This window comes from Rhinolophus hipposideros (assembly GCF_964194185.1).
Source record: "Rhinolophus hipposideros genome assembly, chromosome: 1".
Taxonomy (NCBI): domain Eukaryota; kingdom Metazoa; phylum Chordata; class Mammalia; order Chiroptera; family Rhinolophidae; genus Rhinolophus; species Rhinolophus hipposideros.
This window is the reverse complement of record NC_138047.1, coordinates 55,304,658-55,326,402: the sequence shown is the minus strand read 5'-3', so window position 1 is coordinate 55,326,402 and position 21,745 is coordinate 55,304,658. Positions and strand designations below refer to the sequence as shown.

Sequence of the window (21,745 nt, the reverse complement as noted above, 5' to 3'; positions counted from 1 at the left end):
TATCTGTTATTAATGGAGGGAAATACTAGTATTTTATATCTAAGTTACTATGGTACTAAGATTTAGACAAACCAGACATTTAATAGATATTAAAACTCGGGTTTTATTTTTTCAGTTATAATAGCAAAGTTCATTTCTTCTCAGAGCAAAGACGTACTTCTCCATCACTGTCCTGTTACAATTAGGTTACCCAAGAAAGCTACTGGGATGAAAGGAGAGGGAAGAGGATGAACCAATTGCTATGGGACAGCTCGTCTGTTGGGGTCTGAGCCGTGGGCAGAGAGGCCCCAGAAGCAAATGGTGGTGTGTCCCTCCCTACAGTCAGGTAGCTGTACCTGTACGTCCCAGCCCTCTAAGAGCTAGCATTCAGACCACCTGGCTCAGGCCACACCTTAACCCCATTCCTGTTCCCTTTGCTCATGGGCTGCTGCCAATGACAGACTGATTAGGCCCTCTTTTCTACACCAGCCTTCAATCACATGACAAAGACATACTGGCTACCTTCAAACCATATCAGGCAGGTAAAACCAAGCCGAAAACATCGGTAAGTCTTAATGCACTATCTCATATCCTTGCTAAGCACGTCTAGCGACCAGATATTTTCTGATCACAGTTCCATATGGTGTTAACTATTTTTACACAAAGTGCACATGTAGTAAAGAGAGCATTTCTCCAGCTGTACCAATAGGAAACCAGCTTTTTTTGAATGCAGCTGGTTTTATTCCCTTGGTTTAAGGATCACCCAAAGGCTCAAACTTGAACCCTATGCAGCTGGTTAGTTTTGTATTCCCTGACCAGGCCACACCTGAAGCTTAGGCAAGTCTCTCCCCAAGAGGACTAAGCCCCAAAGTAATGATGGATCAGCAGGAATCCATCCATCAATGCCACAGGAAAGGGTCCATGCGTACTGGAAGTATTATCTACATACATATACATATATACATATATACGTGTGTGTATATATATATATATATATATATATATATATATACATTTCTGCTCATTAGACAAAAGCCACTAGCAGATTTGAAACAACACTGATGGCTAAATTTGGAGTCATACTTCCTTTATTTTAAACTATTCAGTATGTGCCACAACCTTAGACTCTCCCATATCCTGCAGCAGCCTCTTCGGTACTTTGCAAACTGAATCAATGAATCCCCCAGCACTTGTGAACCATTTTATCCCCATGGCCAGTCTCTAGTAACCTATTGCTACATTCTTCCCAGCGAGTAATTTCCCCATTCTCTACCACCACGAACTTCCATTCCACCACTGTATTTGCTGGCAGGGATATAGAACGAGACCAGAACCCATCCCTAATACACTGGAGGGGGATGTAAGTGTTCCATCTCCCAAGCCACTCATGGTCTCCAGTTACTGCAATGAATTGCATATCAGTGCATGTGACATAATGGATCTGGAACCTGACACTAACTTGCTGAGACTCTGAAGATATAGCGACTGCCCTTTTTGTTTTCACATCCACTTCCTGACCTCTTGTATCCACAAGAGTGCTTCTGCCATAGTCCATGCTCTGTTTTGGGCTTAGCACCGGAGCCTCAAGACCGCCACCCAAACCAATATCTCCCCAAGACGAGTGCCTGGACACCATTTCCCAGTCTTCCTGGTCAGCGGGGCTCTGACTGTCCAAACTTTCAAGGCTCCCTTCTTCTTGAGCTCTGTCCATGAACAGGTTGCTAGAAGGCAACTTCTCTGCCAAACATGGAGCTGCGTTAGCAGGTGTCTCTTGTCCTTTTTGGAATCCCCATTCTCCTACACGAGATTCACAACTTTCGTTTCTTGAAACTTCAGAGTAACGCCTAGAGTTACCAGCTGCAGATGGAGATAGAGATTCTGTGTCTGGAAACCATTCAAAAGGAACGTGCTGTCTGGAATTGCCATAGTCACCACCTTCTCCAGAAGGGCTCTGCAGTCTCCGTGCTGCTTCCTGCACATTACCAGGGACTTTGGTCTCTGAAACCAAACATCCATTGCTTTCTTGAAGATACTCTAAAAAATATACAAAATGTAACAGGCAGTTCTCATGAGAAAAAAGTAAGTTAGCCTTACTAAAACAGGTTTAGTCATTGAAGACTTCACCACGAATCCATCTGCAGTTCACAAAATCTATCCCTATTAAAATCAAGTACTTAATTATCTAGTTCAAACTGAACCAGTACTGTGCTCTATACATGTATATACATGCATATCCAACAATAAAGGCACATCCAGGAGTGTCAATGACATGGTGAGTTGTAGAGGCAGAAGTGTAACCTGTTACGGTCCTTTATCTCAGCAGTCTGGACCATAATTGGCATGTAACCAAGTCAAGTTCTTTGGCTTCTATCATCAAAAAATGTTAAGCAGCCTGTGGGGTGAAGGGATGCATAGCTACCCTACAAACCAGCAGAGCACATTTGTGCGCTAAGAAACTGCTTGCAGCCCAGAGATGAGCTCTGACAGACGCAGGCAGATCAGCAGCAGCTGTCGCTGTGGGAGAATAGAAAGACAGCAGTGCATCACTGGGCAAGAGTTGGAGTGAGGGTGCCAGGAGAGGGCTGGGTTTTCCTTGCCAACTCTATGTGCATCAGGTAGCTCTTCAACAAACCATAGACTTCTTGCATGTCCTCCCACTATACACTAAAAAATGTTCGTAAGAAAAAACAATCCAAGCTCTCTAAAGACTCCATTTCCTTCTTGGCCACTTCACTGATAGTCTAAATAGCCTCTTATAAGATCAAAATCTCCAAAATCATACAATGAACACTGATGGGTTTTGGAGGGAGCGAGGGGGAGAAGGTGGTCTTAAATTTCATCTCTTTAATGGTGGGATTCGAAGTGAGACATAAACTAATATTACTCTGAATTCCCAATCTTTCAACCTAAAACATGAGGCTGGCTTTCAGATAAAGATAAATGATCCTTCTGCTCATCCCAAACCAATCGCAGGAAATGCAGAGGGGTAGATTTTCAAGTTGCTACAAATGAACACTCCACTAAAAATAAAGTTCACAGATGTCATTTTCAACCATGAGGCTGGATCCAGGCATGGGCAGCTTGCCACGCGAGGGCACCGGAAAAGTACGGTTTTCTGCCAGTGCTCCTACTTCGCCTCGCGTACCGTTTCTAAAATGTAGAGATTTAAACCTCGATGTCAGTTCTACACATCCAAGTTGGGTCCCCTATGAAATACCCTTTTGAAGAACGTCCCCGCGGATTAGACATCCGTGCGCTCTCAGGGTGAGCATGGGGAAGGCTCTGAAACGGGCGGCCAGCGTACAGCCCGAGAGCTTCCACCGAGGCCTTCATGGCCAGGGTCCAGCCTGAACTTTGCCTTGCTGACCCAAGCGTCCGCGTCGCTGGAGGTGCTCACTGATCGGGTGTCCCCCAAACCCAGCTCTTCGGTGGGGTGAGGGATGGGAGGACACGAGGCTGTGAGATTGGGACTGAGAAAGTGCCCCTGCTCTGTGGCTGATGGAAGAGGGTTGTAGGAGCCCCTCCTCCCTCGGCACCCTTTTCCGAAGCCCCGCAGGGTGGCGCCGCTGCCGCTGCCCGCACGCACCACGCGCCGCCTAGCGGAGGAGCCCGTCCCCACTGGGGGGGGCAGGGGCAGGTCCTCCGGGGCGGGCGTGGGGACACACTCAGCGAGCAATGGCCCGTGGGTCCAACAGGGCGTCTCCAGGGCCTCGGTGGAGCGCAAGAAACCTGCCTGCAGCGTACCAGGGAGGTTGAGGGGCGTGGGGAAGGTCCTGCCCGCAGAGGGGAAGCTAGCCGGCTGGGATGGGCCGTTAGGAAGGCTCCCGGTGGGATTCCCCGCCTCGGTGAACGTGAAGGCCCTCTGCCCTGGAGACGCGGGGAGGCAGAATACCTGGTTTGCTGATCAGCTCCCGCCTAGAGGGGCCAGGGCTCAGTCCCCCGCTGCCACCCTGATCGCCTCCCGCAGCCACAGCCTCCCCAAGCGAGGCGTCCTTGTCCTGCTTCGCGTCCCGCTTCTTTCCAGTGTCCCGCAGTAGCCAGATGAAAAGCGCTCCGGCGAGACCGCCTCCGACCAGCAGGGCGGACCAGACGGCGCCCATGGCTGGAAGGCCGCAGCTGCGGGAGACGAAGGCGGCGACGGGGACAGGGGCTCAGGTCACTCAGGCAGAGCCACACCTACCCCACCAGCTCCAGCCTTTTACGGGCCCACTTGGCAGGCGCTCCCTGGCGGAGCCCAGCCCTCTGCCACTAACACTCAACTTTCTCAGCCCCGCCCCGGGGCTACAGTCCCAGGCTCCGCCGGCCGTGACTCGAGCGCCCTCCTTTACCAACATTTTCCAAAGCCAATCCCGCCAGTCACTGGCGACCAAGTGCACAGTGTGCCTGGTTCCACGTGTGTCCCGCGCACGTAAAGAATACAAGCGCGCACAGCCACCGCGCGCAAAACCGGTCCAGCTGCATCGCCTGTCCTTCTCACCCTAAGGCCCAGCCCGGGCTCGGCCTGCGCCCGGGGCCTCCACCCCATGGACACTCAGCAGCAGCACGGCCCGCTAGAGGCAGGATCTTGCCAGAGCTAAGACGCGGGAAAGAGAGCTGTGCGTCCGTGACACGCGGGGCTGGGTCCTGGGCTGGAGAGTTAGCTCGGCCGGGTGGGTGGGTGGGGTAAGCCCAGGGCATTGCCTGCGCGGTGCAGAGAAACCCGGAGACTTAATGGAAGCTCCATTCGGCGGCCAGTTAGGGGCGCTCAGCTTCCCTAAGCCTCTGCCTCCAGCCTGTAAAATGAAAGGATTGGCCCGAGAGACAATGTATCTATCAATGCCAATCATCTCAACCACCTCCAGCCGTTGCTTCTTCCTGGACCTCTTTTTGGGATGTATGCTTATTGCAAAATATGCGCCCTCCTGTCTAGACTGGATGATGCCCTGGAACAAGCTCCTGCCGATGGATTAATTAATAAAAATAGAAACTCTTTGTTAAGCCCCGTGTGCCAGGTGTATAATGTATGAATTTAATTTGGTCCTCCTAAAACAACCACCACCCTATGAGCTGAGAATTATACACATTTCTTTTATTAAGAACCAAAACTCAACTGAGTCAATTTGAAGCCCTAATTGGCTTAAGCATTCCATCTAGCAAATAGAAGAGCGTTCTGAGGGGTTGTACAAAATGGAAGGTTTTTATAGGAAGAAGGGTGGGGCAAGGGAGCTATTAGCCAAAGAAAGAAAAGCCTTATTTTTTGTCTGGGACATCTTTTCTTTGGGGGAAGAGCAAGGAGGGGTTTTTACTATGTAGATTGTCTCTTCTTTCTATTCGGATGGAGAGGGCCTATGTGACAGATTACCTTACCGGTGCTTGACCAGAAAATTCCATACTGGTTGATTAAGTTTATAATTCTGGAATAGTCTGAAACTGCAAATTAGATCTGGTATTAAATCTAGGTTTGGTACCATGGGTTTTAAGCAAAAGTGACGTCATTTGGGGGCCTGTGGTGTTTTCTTTTCTTTAACACTTTCTAAATTCACTCCTCTGCCGATCTCATTGCTTTACAGACCAGCTTCAAGCTAATGAATGATTCCCACATTTATATCTGCAGGGTGAAACTTTCCTTTGAACTACACATTCCTACGTCCAACTGCTAAGGCCACAGTTGGCAAATATTTGCCTTGGAATAATTACTAAAATGGCTCCCCTCAAGTAAAGCAAAGGCTCAGCCAGTGGAGTTACTGGAAGGCTGGTGCGTAGTTACAACCCATATAGTCATAAGGGAGGGGGAGAAAGAATGTCGGGGAGGAAATCACCAATTGGGCATCTCATCCTGGATGCTAATAGATATCCCAAACCCAACTCACTCAGATTTGAACTCCAGATCTTCCTGCCCAAACTTGCAACTTGCCCTGTCTTCTTTATCTCTAAAAGGGACATCCACATTTTTTTCCCATTGCTGAAAAAATATAACTTAGTCTCATCCTTCACTCTTCTGATTTTTTTCTCTTCAGTAGGCAGTAGAAAATTCTGCCACCCTTTCTTCAAAATGTATTCAGAATTCTACTTTTGTCCACAGCATAGGCCACTCTGGTCTGCCACCATCATCTCTCACCTGGATTATAGGCTACTGTCAGGCTACTGACAGAATGATCCTGTTAAAACACTCCCAACATCTGCTACTCTCTCTGCCTCACCCTCCAATTGCTTTATGGCAAAAACCTTTAAGACCCTACATGATCTGTCCCCTGCGACCTCTCTCAGCTCATCTCCATCTCTCCCTCCTCCAGCTACCCTGGCTTCCTGGCCTAGACTCATCTTTTCTTCAGATATCCATCCAGATATCTATCCTCTCTCCCTCACCCTCTTCAGTGTCATCTGCGCTGTGAGCCCTTCCCTGACAATCCAATTTTAATTACAACTCCCTACTCCTTCTACCCTTCCCCTGCTTTACTTTTCTCCTTAGCATTTAGGGCATCACTTCTAATACACCATATAATCTATGAATGTATTCTGTTTATCTTTCCTCTCTTTAGAATATAAACTACATGAAAGCAGGGTGTATTGTCCTTTGTTCTCTGCTGAATTCCCAGCATTCCAAGAGCGGTCCTTCAAAAAATTCAGGTTGAGTGAATGAATTAAAAGGTCCATGTATTCCCAGTCTAGAGCATTATTGCCATCTTCTTTATATAGATTCTATATTCATTTTTAAACACAATGTAGATGTTACTTTTTTGTCAAGTAGTTTTCATGTCAAACTAATTAGGGACTCAATGATGGACTTTTTAGAGACCTTAAAGTTTAAAACCACCGACAGCCACTCATACGTTTTAATTCAGGCAGCCTTAAAATAACAAAACCAATCTTGAGATAAGTATGAAAACAATAAAAAAAAGTGGTAATGAAGCTATATTTTTTAAAGTAAATATAACTATAAAAAAACATTCTCTTTATGGACTGTCTTTTATGTACTCTATCTTACTAACTTACTGTCTTTTATGGATTCTAACTGTATTACTAATTGGTTCTTAAATTATAAGATATTATCGATCTAATTTTTTAAGTCAGAATTTTGTAGAAAATTTTAGAATTATTCTATCTCCTTTTGTCAAAGTAAAATTTGATGTCATAGGATATCCTAGAATTTTACAAACTCTAAATTTAGCTAATAGAGTGATTTTATTAAAATATGAAAATCCTCTAACATTTTATTTCCTCACTGATAACTTCAGTTGCTGCTTTATTGGTCAAAGTCCTTTTTTTTAAATCAATGTGCTAATGAATGAAATCCCAAAGCATCTGTAAAATCCTAGAATGCAAGCCCCACTATTTATTTCTGATACCTAGAAGACTCTTAATAAAGGTTTATTGCTGTCATCAATGACAGAATTCTTCCCAACTCATAAAATTATTTTTACGTTGTATCAGATTTATTGTGCAATATTTTTAAAGAACATTATTTATTTGGCTTTTCTAAACTTAAATGTTGACTCAATAATTTCTGTGTTGCTACTTTAAAAAAAAACTCACTACTGTATTTATTAAAAGTCTATAGTCACATATTCTAAAAACATTTTTAAAGCACTAACAATACTGTGTTTATCACTGTATGATTGCAAAATCATGTTCTTTGCCTCTATGTATAAAAGATCTTTGGACCTAGAGAGATGGGAACAAAAAGGAAAGCAGAGGAGGAAGATGATGCGTTCCGTTGAATGGGTTAAATTTGAGGCACTATGTAGCAGGAAGTTGGAACTACAGGTCTATAGTTTAAGAAGAGATATTGGAAATTCCTCACAGAGAGGTGGCAATTAAATTCATGTTAGAGATTTATGTTCTGAAGGGAAATCAAGAATGAGCCTAACTTTAGCCCTTGGCATAATTTGAAAAAGAGACATTGGAAAGCTGCCTCCATGTTGCTAGTTAGGTTGCGATTATGTCTTGATGTTATGTTTTAGAGGCTATAATGTAGTGCCCATTTTCTAACTGATTATTATTCTAGTAAGCAGAGTGTAAATATATACAGATATTGATGGATATTTAAAGTATACACACACACACACACACACACACACACATTTCTTCTTTAACACCTCATACAAGAAATGATTGCTCTTTCTTGGTGTAGAGGGATGAGGACATAACAATGAAAAGCAGCTTTGTTTGCAGGGCTACAGGCATTAAGGAGGGTGGGAAGGAAGAGCTAGGGAGGAGAGAATTAGGACTCTTGTTTCTAAAGTCAGGTACAGAAGGTGGTGGGGAGGAGGCAATGGAGTGTCAATAGAGCTGAAGTAGATAGAGAACTAAGAAAAAATGGTTGGATTTGACCTACACTAGGTCTTTGGTGACTGCGCTGTTTCTGGGGATGGGAGTTCGATTTTGGAAGGCTGAGGTGTAAATGTGCTGAAAGGCTGTGAAGTCCAACACTGAGTTAGCTCTCTTTTGAGAAAATTGGAGGCAAAATGTAGGAGAGAAACTGAAGTGTCGTTTAAGAATAGAAAAAAGCCCAGGGGAAGTTCTTTCAGGCAGAGAGAGACCTGGGCAAGTTTGTAAGCAGGAAAGAGCCAGTGGAGACGTAGCCTGAAGATGTGAGAGGAAAGGAAATACTTCCTGGGAATTCCATTAGACAAAGGAAGTGATGGGTCAAGAACACCAGGGGAAGGGTTGACCTCAGATAAAAAAAAAAAAAAAAAAAAGACAGGAGACCGATATGAAAAAAGAAAAGAATGAACATAAGAAACATTTTGAGGTACAGAGGAGGTGGGAATGAGGTTATCTATCAGCTGAGTGAGAGAAAGGAAACCTGGTTGAGGTTTTGAGGAAAGCAGAGGAGGCAGGAAACAGCCACTGGAAGAAGATGTCGCCCGTTGGGAGACCTCTCCCTCATGGAGTCCTGCTGATTCTTCAGTCATGGGCCTCTTGCATTGCTCCCTTCCCTGTCATTCCCAGTACCCTCGCCCCCATTAAGGTCCCACTAACTCTGTCCATATAACACAATCACTTTCTAATTCGTCTCTGCACCTCCCACCCCTCTGGCTGTGATCCATTCTGCAACCATTCCTGATTTAATCCTCCTAAAATACAGCTCCAAGCAAGGCATCTCCTCTGTCTACATTAAATTCAAAACCATATTTGCCTTCAAGGTTTCTAGGATACAGCCCCAATGACCTTTCCAGGCCTTTCTCTTACCAGTTATGTGCACTCTAGCCAAACCGGGACTCTCCCACTGGAACCTTCACTCATTGGTCTAGACATTTCCTAAAAGTCACTTTTTTCTGTGAAACTTTTCCCCCGTCCCCAATCCCACTCCATAATTCCAGCCCTCAAATTGATATGTCATTATTTTCCTTAAACTCTAACTACATATTGTAACTCTCTTAGAGCAAATTAGGAGGTTTTCTCTTATGGTATAATTATTTTTGTAGTTTATCTCATCCCCATATTAGATCATAAATTTCTTAAGGGCTAGAGTTTGTTTATTCTTTGCATTTGCTGTACTCCAAAGTCTATTATCTAATAGGCCTTTTTATTGAATACCTAATATATATTGGCATTAGGTTAAGTGCTTGATAAGGGTTATCTCCCATAATGCTCTGAGAGAAGTAATCTCCCTGAGGTCATACAGCTGATGAGTGACAGAGCTGGGATTGGAACCCAGTATTCTGACCTTCCAAGACCCATGCCTAAAACTCTATAGTTACACTGAATCCTAATAGCCATTAAACCATGTTCAAATTTTAAAGCATACAGTTTACAAGTGAGTATACAAATGTGGATGGGTGACACCAGAGAACCCCTCTGGTAGTATTCCAACCTTTATGGTGAATTTCAGCCTTGCTCTTAATTGGTGATTCCTCTGTCGGCAAGCCCTGGCCTCGCTGGGGAAATGTACTCACCAGCAGCAGCACCTGTCCGCTGCTATCAAGCCTCTGGCTCCTGGCCGCTGGCTCTGGTGACTCCACATAACATTAACCACAAGTCAAACCTCTCTGCAAAGCAGTCACATGGAACTGCCCCACTTCAGGTTTCACAGAGACATTCTCTCACTGCCACTGTCTGCAAACCTCTGACGCATCTTAGTTCCAGAATAGACTCAAGGCTGAGATCTCTTCTGCTAAATGGTAAAACCTGGAGAGAGAAGCAAGTCTGTGTTGGGAGAATGTGCTCCTTTTGTAGAGGAAAATAATGATAGATTACTACCTCTACCACATAAAATGGTGGACTCCAGATGTAACAAAGTCCTAAATGTAAATGGTAAACTACAAAGCTAATAGCACAAATTCCAGGAGACTGTCACGGTGATAATGCATAACATAGGGGGCAAAAAAATGTCTTGATATCACTAAAATAAGGCTATCTGAAGGATGCCATAGACAAAGCTAGCAGGTAGATCCACCCGGGGAGGAGATTTTAGTGTTTATGAAAACTGACAAAAGATTAATAGGCAGATATATAAGGAGCTATTATAAACTGACAAAAGAACACACAAATACGTGAGACCCAAAACAAGATGCCCTGGTGCCTAGAACAATGCCTGGAACATAATAGATGCTCACAGTAAGTTTTGGTTGAATGTATCAATGGCTAGCAGAAAGATGCAGAAATGCTCGAATATACTGGTAATCAGATATATGCAAATGAAAACAATGATGTTACACCATTTTACATCCATTAGAAAGGCAAATATTGGAAAAAATGTGATGCTATTTGTGGGGGAGTAATAGCTACAAACCATCTGGAAAACAAATTTCACCCATTTTTTTTTCCAGATTATTCCCCATGACCCGGCAATCCCACTCCTGAACATGTATGGCCTGAAGAAAATTTTGCACAAGACTATATGGGGAAACATGGGGCTATCTGGAGCAACCATAAGTTCAAGGCCACATAGCTGCCCATCAGGGGAAAATAGCTAAGTAAAACATTGTAGGGGCCTATGAATTACAACGCAGTAATTAGAACCATAAACTAGATCTACACATAGCAGCATTAACTAAATCTGAAATACATGATGATGACTAAAAGGTAAGAAACAATAAGATTTCTAGTACAATAGCATTTATGTAAATTGAAAATAATATATACATTCAAAATAGCACCACTTAACATTTCAAAGATACATACATATTTAAGGCCAATTCTTAAATAGATTACAGAGAATGTCCTCAGCAGGCAAAAGGATAGAAATGGGCACTGGAGTAATGGCGGAATGAGTAAATAACTAGAGAAAGGCCTTACACAGACCAGTGAGGATAACAGTTCTGAACTAGGGCTTCTCAAACTTCAATGAGCAGAGGAAGCATTGGAGATACTGTTAAGTGCAGATTCCTATTCAGTAGGCCTGGGGCAGGGCCTGGAAATCTGCTTTTCCAGTCAGCTGACAGTTGGTAACGATGCTGTTCATTGTGGACTTCATTTTAAGTAGCAAGGACACTAAGGAGCAAGGTTAACTGAGATCTAGAAGGTTTCAGGAGGGAAGGAGGAAGGAACGGAGGGAAGTAGGAAGGGAAAAACGGAAACCATTTAAGGGTACTTGGGGGGCAGGGAGCGGGCAGAGTAGGGATGGGGACATCTAGATGGGGCGGCCCATCTAGAACACACAAAGGGAAAGAGCCAGTGATTTGGCTTTCTCTGCATCTTGGAATCAGTCCTGCCAGGCCATGCCACACATGCCAACTCTTCACCCAAGTGGAAACAATTCAAATTATAGTAAGGAGCAAATGACCCTCTGTTCCCACCAGGAGCAAATTGTTACTGAAGAGGACATAGGTCAGAATTCTCCTGAGAGAGGTCTTCCCCAACCTCCCTATCCAAAGTCATCCCTCACCACCCCACCCAGCTGGGCTCGTTGTCGTATCTCACATCACTCACCATGTTATCTTCTATGATTACTCTTTAAAGATGTGTTTTCCTCACCAGAGTATAACTCATGAGGACAGAGAATTAATAGGTTTTTCTTAGTATCCTATAGCATTCCTAAAGTCTTACATAGTAAGGGCTCAAAATATGTATTTATTGAATGAATGAATATCAGGAATGGTGAAGCACTAGACTAGAATATTTTATCAAAATATAGGAGGTGAATATAGAAAAAAAATTTGTTTAAAGAATTGACAGTTATCTTCTTGGGAGAGAATGAGGTAGATTAGAAAAGGATAGACCTAAGCAAAACCATGATGAGGGCAAAGTTTGGGTTGCCCTTTATCCCCTGCTTCTTGTCTTCTTTTTAGTGGTATTCTTTAACTGTTTCCTGATCCCTCTCACCCACCCAACAACGGCACTGTGATTATTGTTATCTGTTAACATGTGTCAAAAAGAAAGTTGATGTGTCACTAACACTTTTGAGGGAATTTGCTTGATATTTTAAAGTAAATCTAGAGAGAAAACGAACTAAAAGAATGAATTTCTAGTGGAAGAATTTCACACACTAGGCACCTGCCTGGGAGAGATACTGAGGAAAACAGGATTTCTCCAGCTCTCTACACCAGTGTGCTGTACTGCCTGTTCTGCTCACATAGAAAGTAGGTCCTGTGAGTGCACTATTGCTCATACCCAGGAAAAAAACGGGCTAAGTCACAAAGAAATGCAATGCATTAAAACCATTTCTTTAAGGGTCAAGGTAACCAATAATAAAAAGAAATACAATTTTTTTAAAAATACCAATTTTGGTCTATCAAATTGGCATAGATTTTTTTAAAGACAAAACTCGGTGTTGGCAAAGACAATTAAGGAAAAGGCATGTATAATTAACTTGTGAAAGTGGGAAAAGAGAAACACATTTTGGAGGGCAATTAGGCGTTCTATATCAAAAGACTTTAGAAAAAAAACAGAGAAGTGCTTTTGTGCTTCCATGAACACATTAAAATTACAACTAAATTATAGAATAATCAACCTGGAGAACCACTTGACGTCTGGCTGAACAGAAATGCTATAACTAAAAATATAAAAAAGAATCCATGTTGCCACAGCTAGGAGAGGCGGAGATACAGAATGGGCCCCAAACCTCCTGTGGTGGTTGAAAAAAAGGAGGGCTTTCTTGACTGCAGATTTCACCCTGGAGGGGCAAGGGACCCCAGCCCCCAACACCAGGCTCCCAAGTCCAGAGTACTGGTGCTGAGAAGAACCCTCACAATATTTGGCTGTGAAAAACAGCGGGGATTCTGACTGTCTGAATGGGACAGAAGGTTGCAGGAAACCCAGACATTCTCTTATTAAATGGCCAACGCACAGATTAACTCAATTGCAGGCACTCACCTTGTGATCCAGCAGAGGGATGGTAACTTGAAGGGCTTTGGAGACATACGGGAGGCAGACTGAGGTGTATGGGTTCAAGAGGAGAACTGGAGAACAGTCAGCATTTTCCCAGCAGACGCCATCTTTCCTATGCTAAGCCCGCCCCCACAGGCCAAATCTGAATCTGATAGGCCTGGTGAGCTCAGATGCTCCACCCTGCTAACTCAGCTGGAACCCCTCCTCACCCAACTCACACACCACCTGGAGGCACTTTTTCCAAAAGCAGCCATCTCCTCCCCCCTTGCATTCTTTCTTGGAAAACTATATGAGTCCCAAAACTATAGGTTTGGGGCCCATTCTATATCTCTGCCTCTCCTAGCTGTTGTGACATGGATTCCTTTTTATATTTTTAGTTATAGGATTTCTGTTCAGCCAGACTTCAGAGACTGTGTACTCTGAGACTTTTGCTGAGTCTCTCCAGGCTCAGCACTGGCACCAAACTGAAGTCTACATTAACCTGGTGACCACAACTCTCCCTACTCTATTGGCTACTTGAGAGACTGCCTCACCCAACTCATGTACCACATGAGGCTTTATCAGTGGCTGAACCTTAAGGGAGCTGACAGGTGGCAGCAGGCACAGAGAGTTCCAAACAGGATGAACCCAAATAGGCCCACACATAGACACATTATAATTAAAATGGCAAAGGTTAAAGACAAAGAGAGTATCCAAGAAGCAGCAAGAGGAAGGCAACTCATAAATTATAAGGGAGCTCCCACAAGACCGTCAGCTGATTTGTCAACAGAAATTTTGCAGGCCAGCAGGGATTGAAAGAAAATATTCAACATGGTGAAAAGCCAGGACATACAACCAAGTCTACTATACCCAGCAAGGCTATCACTTAAAATCAAAGGACAGATAAAGAGCTTCCCAGAGAAGACAAAGCTAAAGAAGTTTATCACCATCAAACCAATACTACAAGGAATGTTAGAGGGACTTATTTAAGATGGGGGAAAAAATCAAAATTATGAATAACGAGATGGCAATAGCTACATATCTATCAACAATTACTTTCAATGTAAATGGATTAAATGCTCCAATCAAAAGACAGGAGGGCTGAATGGATAAGAAAACAAACACTTACATATGCTGTCTACAGAGACCCACATCAGAGTGGAAGATACACATAGACAGAAAGTAAAGGGATTGAAAAAGATATTTCATGAAAATGGATATGAAAAAAACAAAAAAAGTTAGGGTAGCAAAACTTATACCATACAAAAAAGACTTTAAAACAAAGGCTATAAGAAGAGACAATGAAGGACCCGGTAATCCCACTTCTGGGTATTTATCCAAAGAAACCCAAAATGCTACTTCAAAGGGACATTTACATCCACATGTTCATTGCAGCATTGTTTACAATGGCCAAGATGTGGAGGCAGCCTGGGTGTCCATCAATAGAAAAATGGATAAAGAGGAGGATATATATATATATATATATATATATACATATATATATATATATATATATACACACACACACACACACACACACACACACATACACATAATGGAATATTGCTCAACTATGGGAGGGAATGGGTTCTTGCCATTTGCAGCGGCATGGATGAATCTGGAGGGTATTGTGCTGACCGGAGTATGTCAGACAGAGAAAAACAGATGCAATGTGATTTCTCTTACATGTGGAATCTAAGAACAAAATTAACAAACACAACGGAAACAAACTTATAGATACCGAAAACGTTTTGATGGTTGCCAGATGGGTGGGGGATTTGGGGATGTGGGTGAAAAAAGGGGAAGAGATTAAGAAGTACAAATTGGTTGTTACAAAGTAGTCATGGGGATGTAGTTATAGTATCAGGGATATAGTCAATAATATTGTAATCACTATGTATGGTATCAGATGGGTAATAGATTTGTTGGGGTGATAGATGGAAGGGGTTGGGGGCAGGTAGGGTGAAAAAGGTGAGGGACTAAGAAGTACAAATTGGTAGTTAAAAAATAGTCATGGGGATGTAAAGCATAGGGAATATAGTCTATGATATGGTAATAACTATGTGTAGTGCTAAGTGGGTACTAGACTAGTCAAGAGGATCACTTCTTAAATTATATAAATGTCTAACCACTATGCTGTACACCTGAAACTAATATAAAATAATACTGAACATCAAAAAGCCTTAAAAAACATAAAACAGACTAAATAAGCAATTGTGTGTATGTTATTGTGTGCATGTACACATGCGTAAGGTGTGATCAAAAAATACGATGAAGTTTAAATTTTAAAAATTTATTACAGTACAAGACACATCATTAATCCCCCTCAAAATACTCTCCTTCACTTCCAGCACTTATCCCATCACTCTTGCCACTTCCTGAAGCAGCTCTAGAATGCGCTGTCACGGCTGTCTCCATGTCCTGAATCAGTTCAAAACGTTTACCTTTCATGGTCATTTTGACTTTGGAGAAGAGCCAGAAGTCACTTGTGCCAGACCCCGTGAATAAGGTGGATGAGAACACACCGTAATGTTTTTATTTGACAGAAATTGCTGAACCAGAAGTAATGTGTGACATGGAGTGTTGTCATGATGGAAGATGATTTATGGCACACTTTAAAACACACCTTCAACAGTAGCTCACACCGACTGACTGCACTGAACAAGTTGAAACTTGTCACACACTGTTACTAAGGTTTGACATGCTGCTTCCCTGCCATTCCATGGGATGGCACTCATCTGCAGCATTTACTGTAATTTTTTATCACACCTTATATACCCTTTGCCACAACAATTCAAGTTCTAGGAATTTTGAGTGAGTCGAGGCCAGGGATTCTGCTAAACATCCTATAATCCATATGATAGACCCTTACAGCAAAGAATAATCCCATTTACAACATCAATAGTGCTGTGGTTGAGAAACTCTGCCCTAGAGCATGTGATCTAAGAGAAAGCAAGGAAGAAGCACAAAGCTCTTCAAGCTTTCACTAACTCTGTCTTCATAGTTCTTCCAGTTCCAACCCACTACCCAATTTTCCTGCTCCCTCCCACATTTTAGGTTCTTGTTATAGCAGTACCTCACTTCCAGGCACAAAATCTGTATAGCTATCTATTGCTGCATAACAAGTAATCTCTAAACGTAATGGTTTAAAACAACAAACATTAGTTTGTGTGGATCAGGAATTTAGAAGCAAATTAGCTGGGTGTTTCTGGCTCAGGCTGTCTCACGTGGTTGCAGTCTCATCTGGAGGCCTAACAGGGGATGCAGGAGCCACTTCCAAGATGGTTTACTCACATGGCTGTTTGCAGAAGCCTTCAGTTCCTCACAATGTGAGCCTCTCCAACTTGAATGTTTTCTCAACATGCAACTTGCCTCTCCCAGAGAAAAATGACACGAGTGAGAACAAGGAGGAAGCCACAATATCTTTTATGATTCAGTCTCGGAAATCACATCTCATCACTTCTCCCACATTCTTATTCCTTACAATCAAGTCTAGGGACATCCCACACTCAAGGAAAAAGGGATTAGACATGAAATTTTGAAGTGAGGAGTATCAAATAATTTATGGACACTTAAAAAAATAAACAGAGACACCCTTCTCTTAAATCAGTAACTCTTTAGGACTTTTAAAAGGAATCTCACTGCAGTAGAAATGAGAGAAAAGGGGGGAAAATAATCTTTTAATTAGCTGAGTCAAAACACTATTTGAGCCATAAAAAAGAATGAAATCTTACCATTTGCAACAACATGGATAAACCTGGAAGGAATTATGCTAAGTAAAATAAGTCTAATAGAGAAAGACAAATTCACTTATATGTAGAATGAATATGGTATACATACCATATTCACTTATATGTAGAATCTAAAGAACAAAATAAATAAACAAACAAAACAGAAACAGACTCATACATACGGAGAATAAACTGATGGTTGTCAGATAGGTGGGGGGTAGAGAGGGTAAGTGAAAAAGGTGAAGGGATTAAGAAGTACAAATCAATAGTTATGAAGTAGTCAAGGGGATGTAAAGAATAGCATAGGGAATGCAGTCAATAATATTGTAATAACTATGTCTGGTGCCAGGTGGGTACTAGACTAATTGGGAGGATCACTTCTTAAATTATATAAATGTCTAACGACTACACTGTGCACCTGAAACTAATATAAAATAATATTAAACGTCAATTATAATTGAAGAAAAGACAAGAATTGGCTTATGTAAAATCAAATAACTGGATAAGTGAGAAAGCCAGACAGTCAACCAGGTGTTTCAGACAACCCAGTTAGCTCATGCAGTGCAGATCATACCTCTAGATGAGTAGGCTTAATTTGAAACTTTTACTTAGAATATTTAAATTGTTCAAGAGCCTCAATATTTTCCAAAATGCAACACATATATATGGCAAAGATATAGTGCTGAGTCCAAGAATAGTTTGGTAATCTTGAACTAGTTTCCGTTCACTCAATTTAAAGACAAAACTGAGTTAAATAATGTTGCATGTTGCTTCAAACTAATAAAAGTTTTTTAAAAGTTAAAGGATTCACATTAACTGATATCTTTCATAATGAGATGATCTTGACTAAATTGCAGTAAAAGATACAAGAAAATAGAAGTATGGCTATAAAGTGAGCTATTAGTAATAACTGGAAATGCAGACCTTTTCTCATTTCAAATTATGGTTTGTATGTAGATCCAGGATGAATTTATCACCTCTTTTGAGTTAAGATAATTTCAAGGTGAAGAGAAAAGCTGAGTGCTGTTTTAAACCATCAATATGTGCTTTAAAAGAGACAATGCAGATTAAAAATAAATGGAGTTTTACTAAGGTAAGTTTGAAACAGGGGCATAAACAACTCACCTATGATGATACGAAAGTTCTCCACCTCTACCTTAATAATGGAAACATAGCTTACCAATACTTTGAATGAAACGAATATCTCAATTTTACAAAAATAAAAGAAGTGTAGTGAATAGAAAACCCGCCACTCATAACAACTATATTGAATTTCTCTAGAGTCAGCTTTAGAGCTGGGTACCTTTCAGAGAATATTTAGCAGCAGCTAATTGGAAGACTCAGATGCAGTTCAAGTGCAGGGCCACTTGAACTCTTCAGGAGCCAAGAAAAAAAAATATAAAGCAGTCATAGATAACATTTATTGAAAGTTTTCAGTTTGCCAAGTACTGCTTTGTATAATTTTGTGTGGCAGTTGAAGACATGCTTGTAACAATTCCAGGAAGAAGATAGTATTAGTTTTCATATTCTATAGATGAGAAAACTGGGACACATACAAGTTAAGTAATTTGTCCAAGGTGAAACAGTTAAGCTCAGACCCAAGTTGTGACCCCAAAGAATTTGATCTGATAGCTTACACTATGGCACGCCTTACAAATAACGAGGGTTGATGACTTAGGTTAATATGGAAAGATTGTAAGATTGTGAGATTATTGGATACCAGCAAATATCATAAATATTTTGTAGAATTTATACATTCCTTCATTTCTGTTTTCTTTCATCACATTAGTTGAGTTCATTAGATTCCCAATAAACCAGTTCTTACGTGACATTAATTCCATATGAAGAAGCAGAGCTCAGCTCCATCTCAAAGAGCTAAAGGACTAACAATGGGGAAGTGGGTCTTTCTTCCCCCTAAAACCTTTGTTTCTTTGCCTGAAAATTAAGGCTCCATCAGTTCCTTCTACTAAAAACTACCAAAAGAATACTTAGGAGAAAAATATGGGGCCCAGAAATCTACAGTGTAGTTGGGAACACAAATATTAACGAAGAATTCATAATTCTGTATTACTAAGGGCTAGTAGTGGAAGTAGTGGAAGCCAGGGGAGCAAACAGGAGTGTTGGGTTAGGCAGGGAGGTGGAGGCTGGACCTGGAAATGTGGCTTCCAGGTCGTGTAATTCTTGGCGCTCTGTTTGCACCAGAGTCTGTCAGACAACACCACCTGACTGCAGCCACAGGTGGTGACCTGAGTGGTTCTTCAAAGAATTGACTGGAAAACTGTGAGTCAAAGAAAATGCTTTGTAAGTGGTAATGTACTACATAAAAACAAAACATTGTCGTTATTGTTTTTATTAAATTAACTATTAATAAATGAAAAAAATATTATTTGAATTCACAGCTTTGCCAGATCTCCTATTTGAAGATGGAGCGTGGACCGGTAAACAATGAGATCCTGGATGCTGAAATGGAACATATGGGAAGATTCAGATGGTTAAAGTTCCCTAAACTCCCAACCTTATAGGAATATGCTACTCACATCTCCTGCTTCGGGGAGGATAATTGACTGCTGGACCCAGCTGCTGCCTCTCTGGATCTTCTACTCTCGCACTGAGGCCATGCTCCCTTGGACTGCTCCCCGCCAATGACTGAGCGTGCAGAAGTACCAAGGCAGGCCCATTTTGGCAAAATATGAGACTCCTCCTCTTGACTTGAGGGCACCCCCACCAGCATTGGCCTGGTTAAACCTTTATTTGAATTGTGCTGCAGCCCAACATCTTCCAATCTTCCTTCCTTCCTTTTCTCTATCCACAGTGATCATATGTGCATCGTAACCTAAAGGCTCTCCCTATCTTCTCCTGCTCCTTCCCCCAGCAAACCTCTTCACACCTAATCCCATTTCACCATCTGCTTCTTGACAGACCTTACAGCCTTCCTTGTCAGTGAAATTCTCCCTACTACTCTGTGATATGAGGCTTTTCCCATCTTGTGTTAAGACTCTGTAATACTGTTTGTGGAAATAACTTGGCAGGAGGTTGGGAAAACCAATTCTCTTCCCAACCTCGAATCTTCATTGCCTCGAATCTTACCATCAGTAATGTGCTAGAGACAGCTTGTAACAGCTCACAGAAGCCAACTGTTAAATTTTCAGGAATTTAGTAAGTTGGTTGGTAAGCACAGTGATTATTAAAATTTATATATACTTAGTTAGATAAATTATATTAAAACCAAAAGTAATAAAAACTTAAAAACTCATCACTTCCTAATTAACAACTTTTTATTACTGTCTACGCTATTGAGGTTATTTGCATCTATTATATAGGGGCATTGGAAATAATATATAATGATGTGCTACTTGTACTTCTCTTTGGATTTGGAGGCCAGATTTAGATGTGCTGTTTCAGCTCATTTCTTTAGTAATCTGAGAGATTGCCAGCTCTGAGGGCCGCCCGAAGCAAGAGAAGGCTTTTAGCTGGTCCAGAAAGCTCTGCCCTCTGATCCAGTGAATCCAGTGGGCTTGAAGCACCTGTGGCACACAGGCTGCTTTGGCATGGCCAGAAAGGTGAATCATAGCCCAGGCCCCCAGGGGTTTGCAGCCGAGCCATGAACTCTGTGGCATAGAACTGTTCCCCTTTTGAGAAACCAATCTTGGTTTGTTGCTTGGCACTAATAAATACAGCAGTCTGATCATGAGACATTGGGTAACCAAGCAACCTGTGCCCATCATAACCTGGGGGTCACCTGATCCACCAAGCCATGAAGTCAGCTAACATTTGAAGTGCGTGCGCAATGTGCCAGGCTCTCTTCTGAGTGCTTTATTTGTAACATTTCCTTTAATCCCCCCCACAATTCCAGGAGATAGTACTGTTATTATTGCTATCATCCCTACTTGGAAGAGAAAATTGAAACACAGAGGGAACAAGCAATTTGCCCCACAGTCACATGTTGCAGAGCACAGTGTGAACCCAGCCCTCCAGCTCCAAAGTTCACGTGTTTAATTACCAAACTATATGGCTTCTCATGATCAAGTGCAAGTTTTCTATACAGGACTGGGCTTGATCAGAAACTGAAGACACAACAGATCGCATGGTGTGCTCGCTCTTACCACACTACCATTCTTCTGCAGGCTACACATCTGACCTATGGGTGTTCTCTAAGTCCGGGTGACAGAACAGACAACTGGCACACTATGGCACCAGCCACAGTGGTCGGCCACAACACTATAGCCCAACTCAAAGGTGGCCCGGAAGAACAACTGAGAAGGGAAATTTTCCAGTAGACAAAAATTTTAAGCATTTCTCCCTGTTGACTACTTTGTCTGAAAGGAGAAATGATCTGAGCTGCATGTCACCAATTAATGGTCAGTAGCTGATGGTTTAGCTCAGTAGTCAGAGACTTGGAAGGATCAAGAATGTAGGGCTGGTGATAAGCATATTAGGAGGAAGAGGAACATGGAAATCTCTCAAACTGGATTCAGAGTATGATGATATTTGGTTCTTTGTGTATACCCACCAAAAGGTCTCCACTGTATAGGAAGCACTCAATAATCAGGTGAAAAGTTTGGCCTATCCTCTGTATGTCAGCCTGCTTCTTTCCCAGGTACTCCAATGTTGTGCAGTGATCTCACCAACAAAGTGGACATAGAGGCAGAAAGGCAGGTTGAATGTAGCTACAGCAACTTGGATTTCCCCTCACCAAGACTGATCTGGCTACTGTTTCTATTGAATATTTAGTTGTTCAGCAATTAAGACAAAACTTGAGTCCCTGATATGAATTAGATTTGAATCTAACAAGCCAGGAACAATGA

At 42.1% G+C, this 21,745-nt stretch overlaps 1 protein-coding gene across 2 annotated transcripts in view; it reads right to left on the bottom strand.

Annotated features, from left to right (window-relative positions):
• Nucleotides 1-1,668: 1,668 nt before the first annotated feature.
• LOC308501783 (protein FAM47E-like) overlaps nucleotides 1,669-21,745 on the bottom strand; it is a 46,165-nt gene continuing 26,088 nt past the window's right edge. The window contains exon 8 of one of the 2 annotated variants that reach the window (XM_081058819.1): nucleotides 1,669-1,977. In XM_081058819.1, coding sequence (XP_080914945.1) covers nucleotides 1,777-1,977 — 201 coding nt within the window. In that variant the 3' untranslated portion in view covers nucleotides 1,669-1,776. Of the gene's footprint in view, nucleotides 1,978-18,349; nucleotides 19,219-21,745 lie in introns of those variants that run through there. The other variant, XM_081058821.1, reaches the window with a different exon arrangement.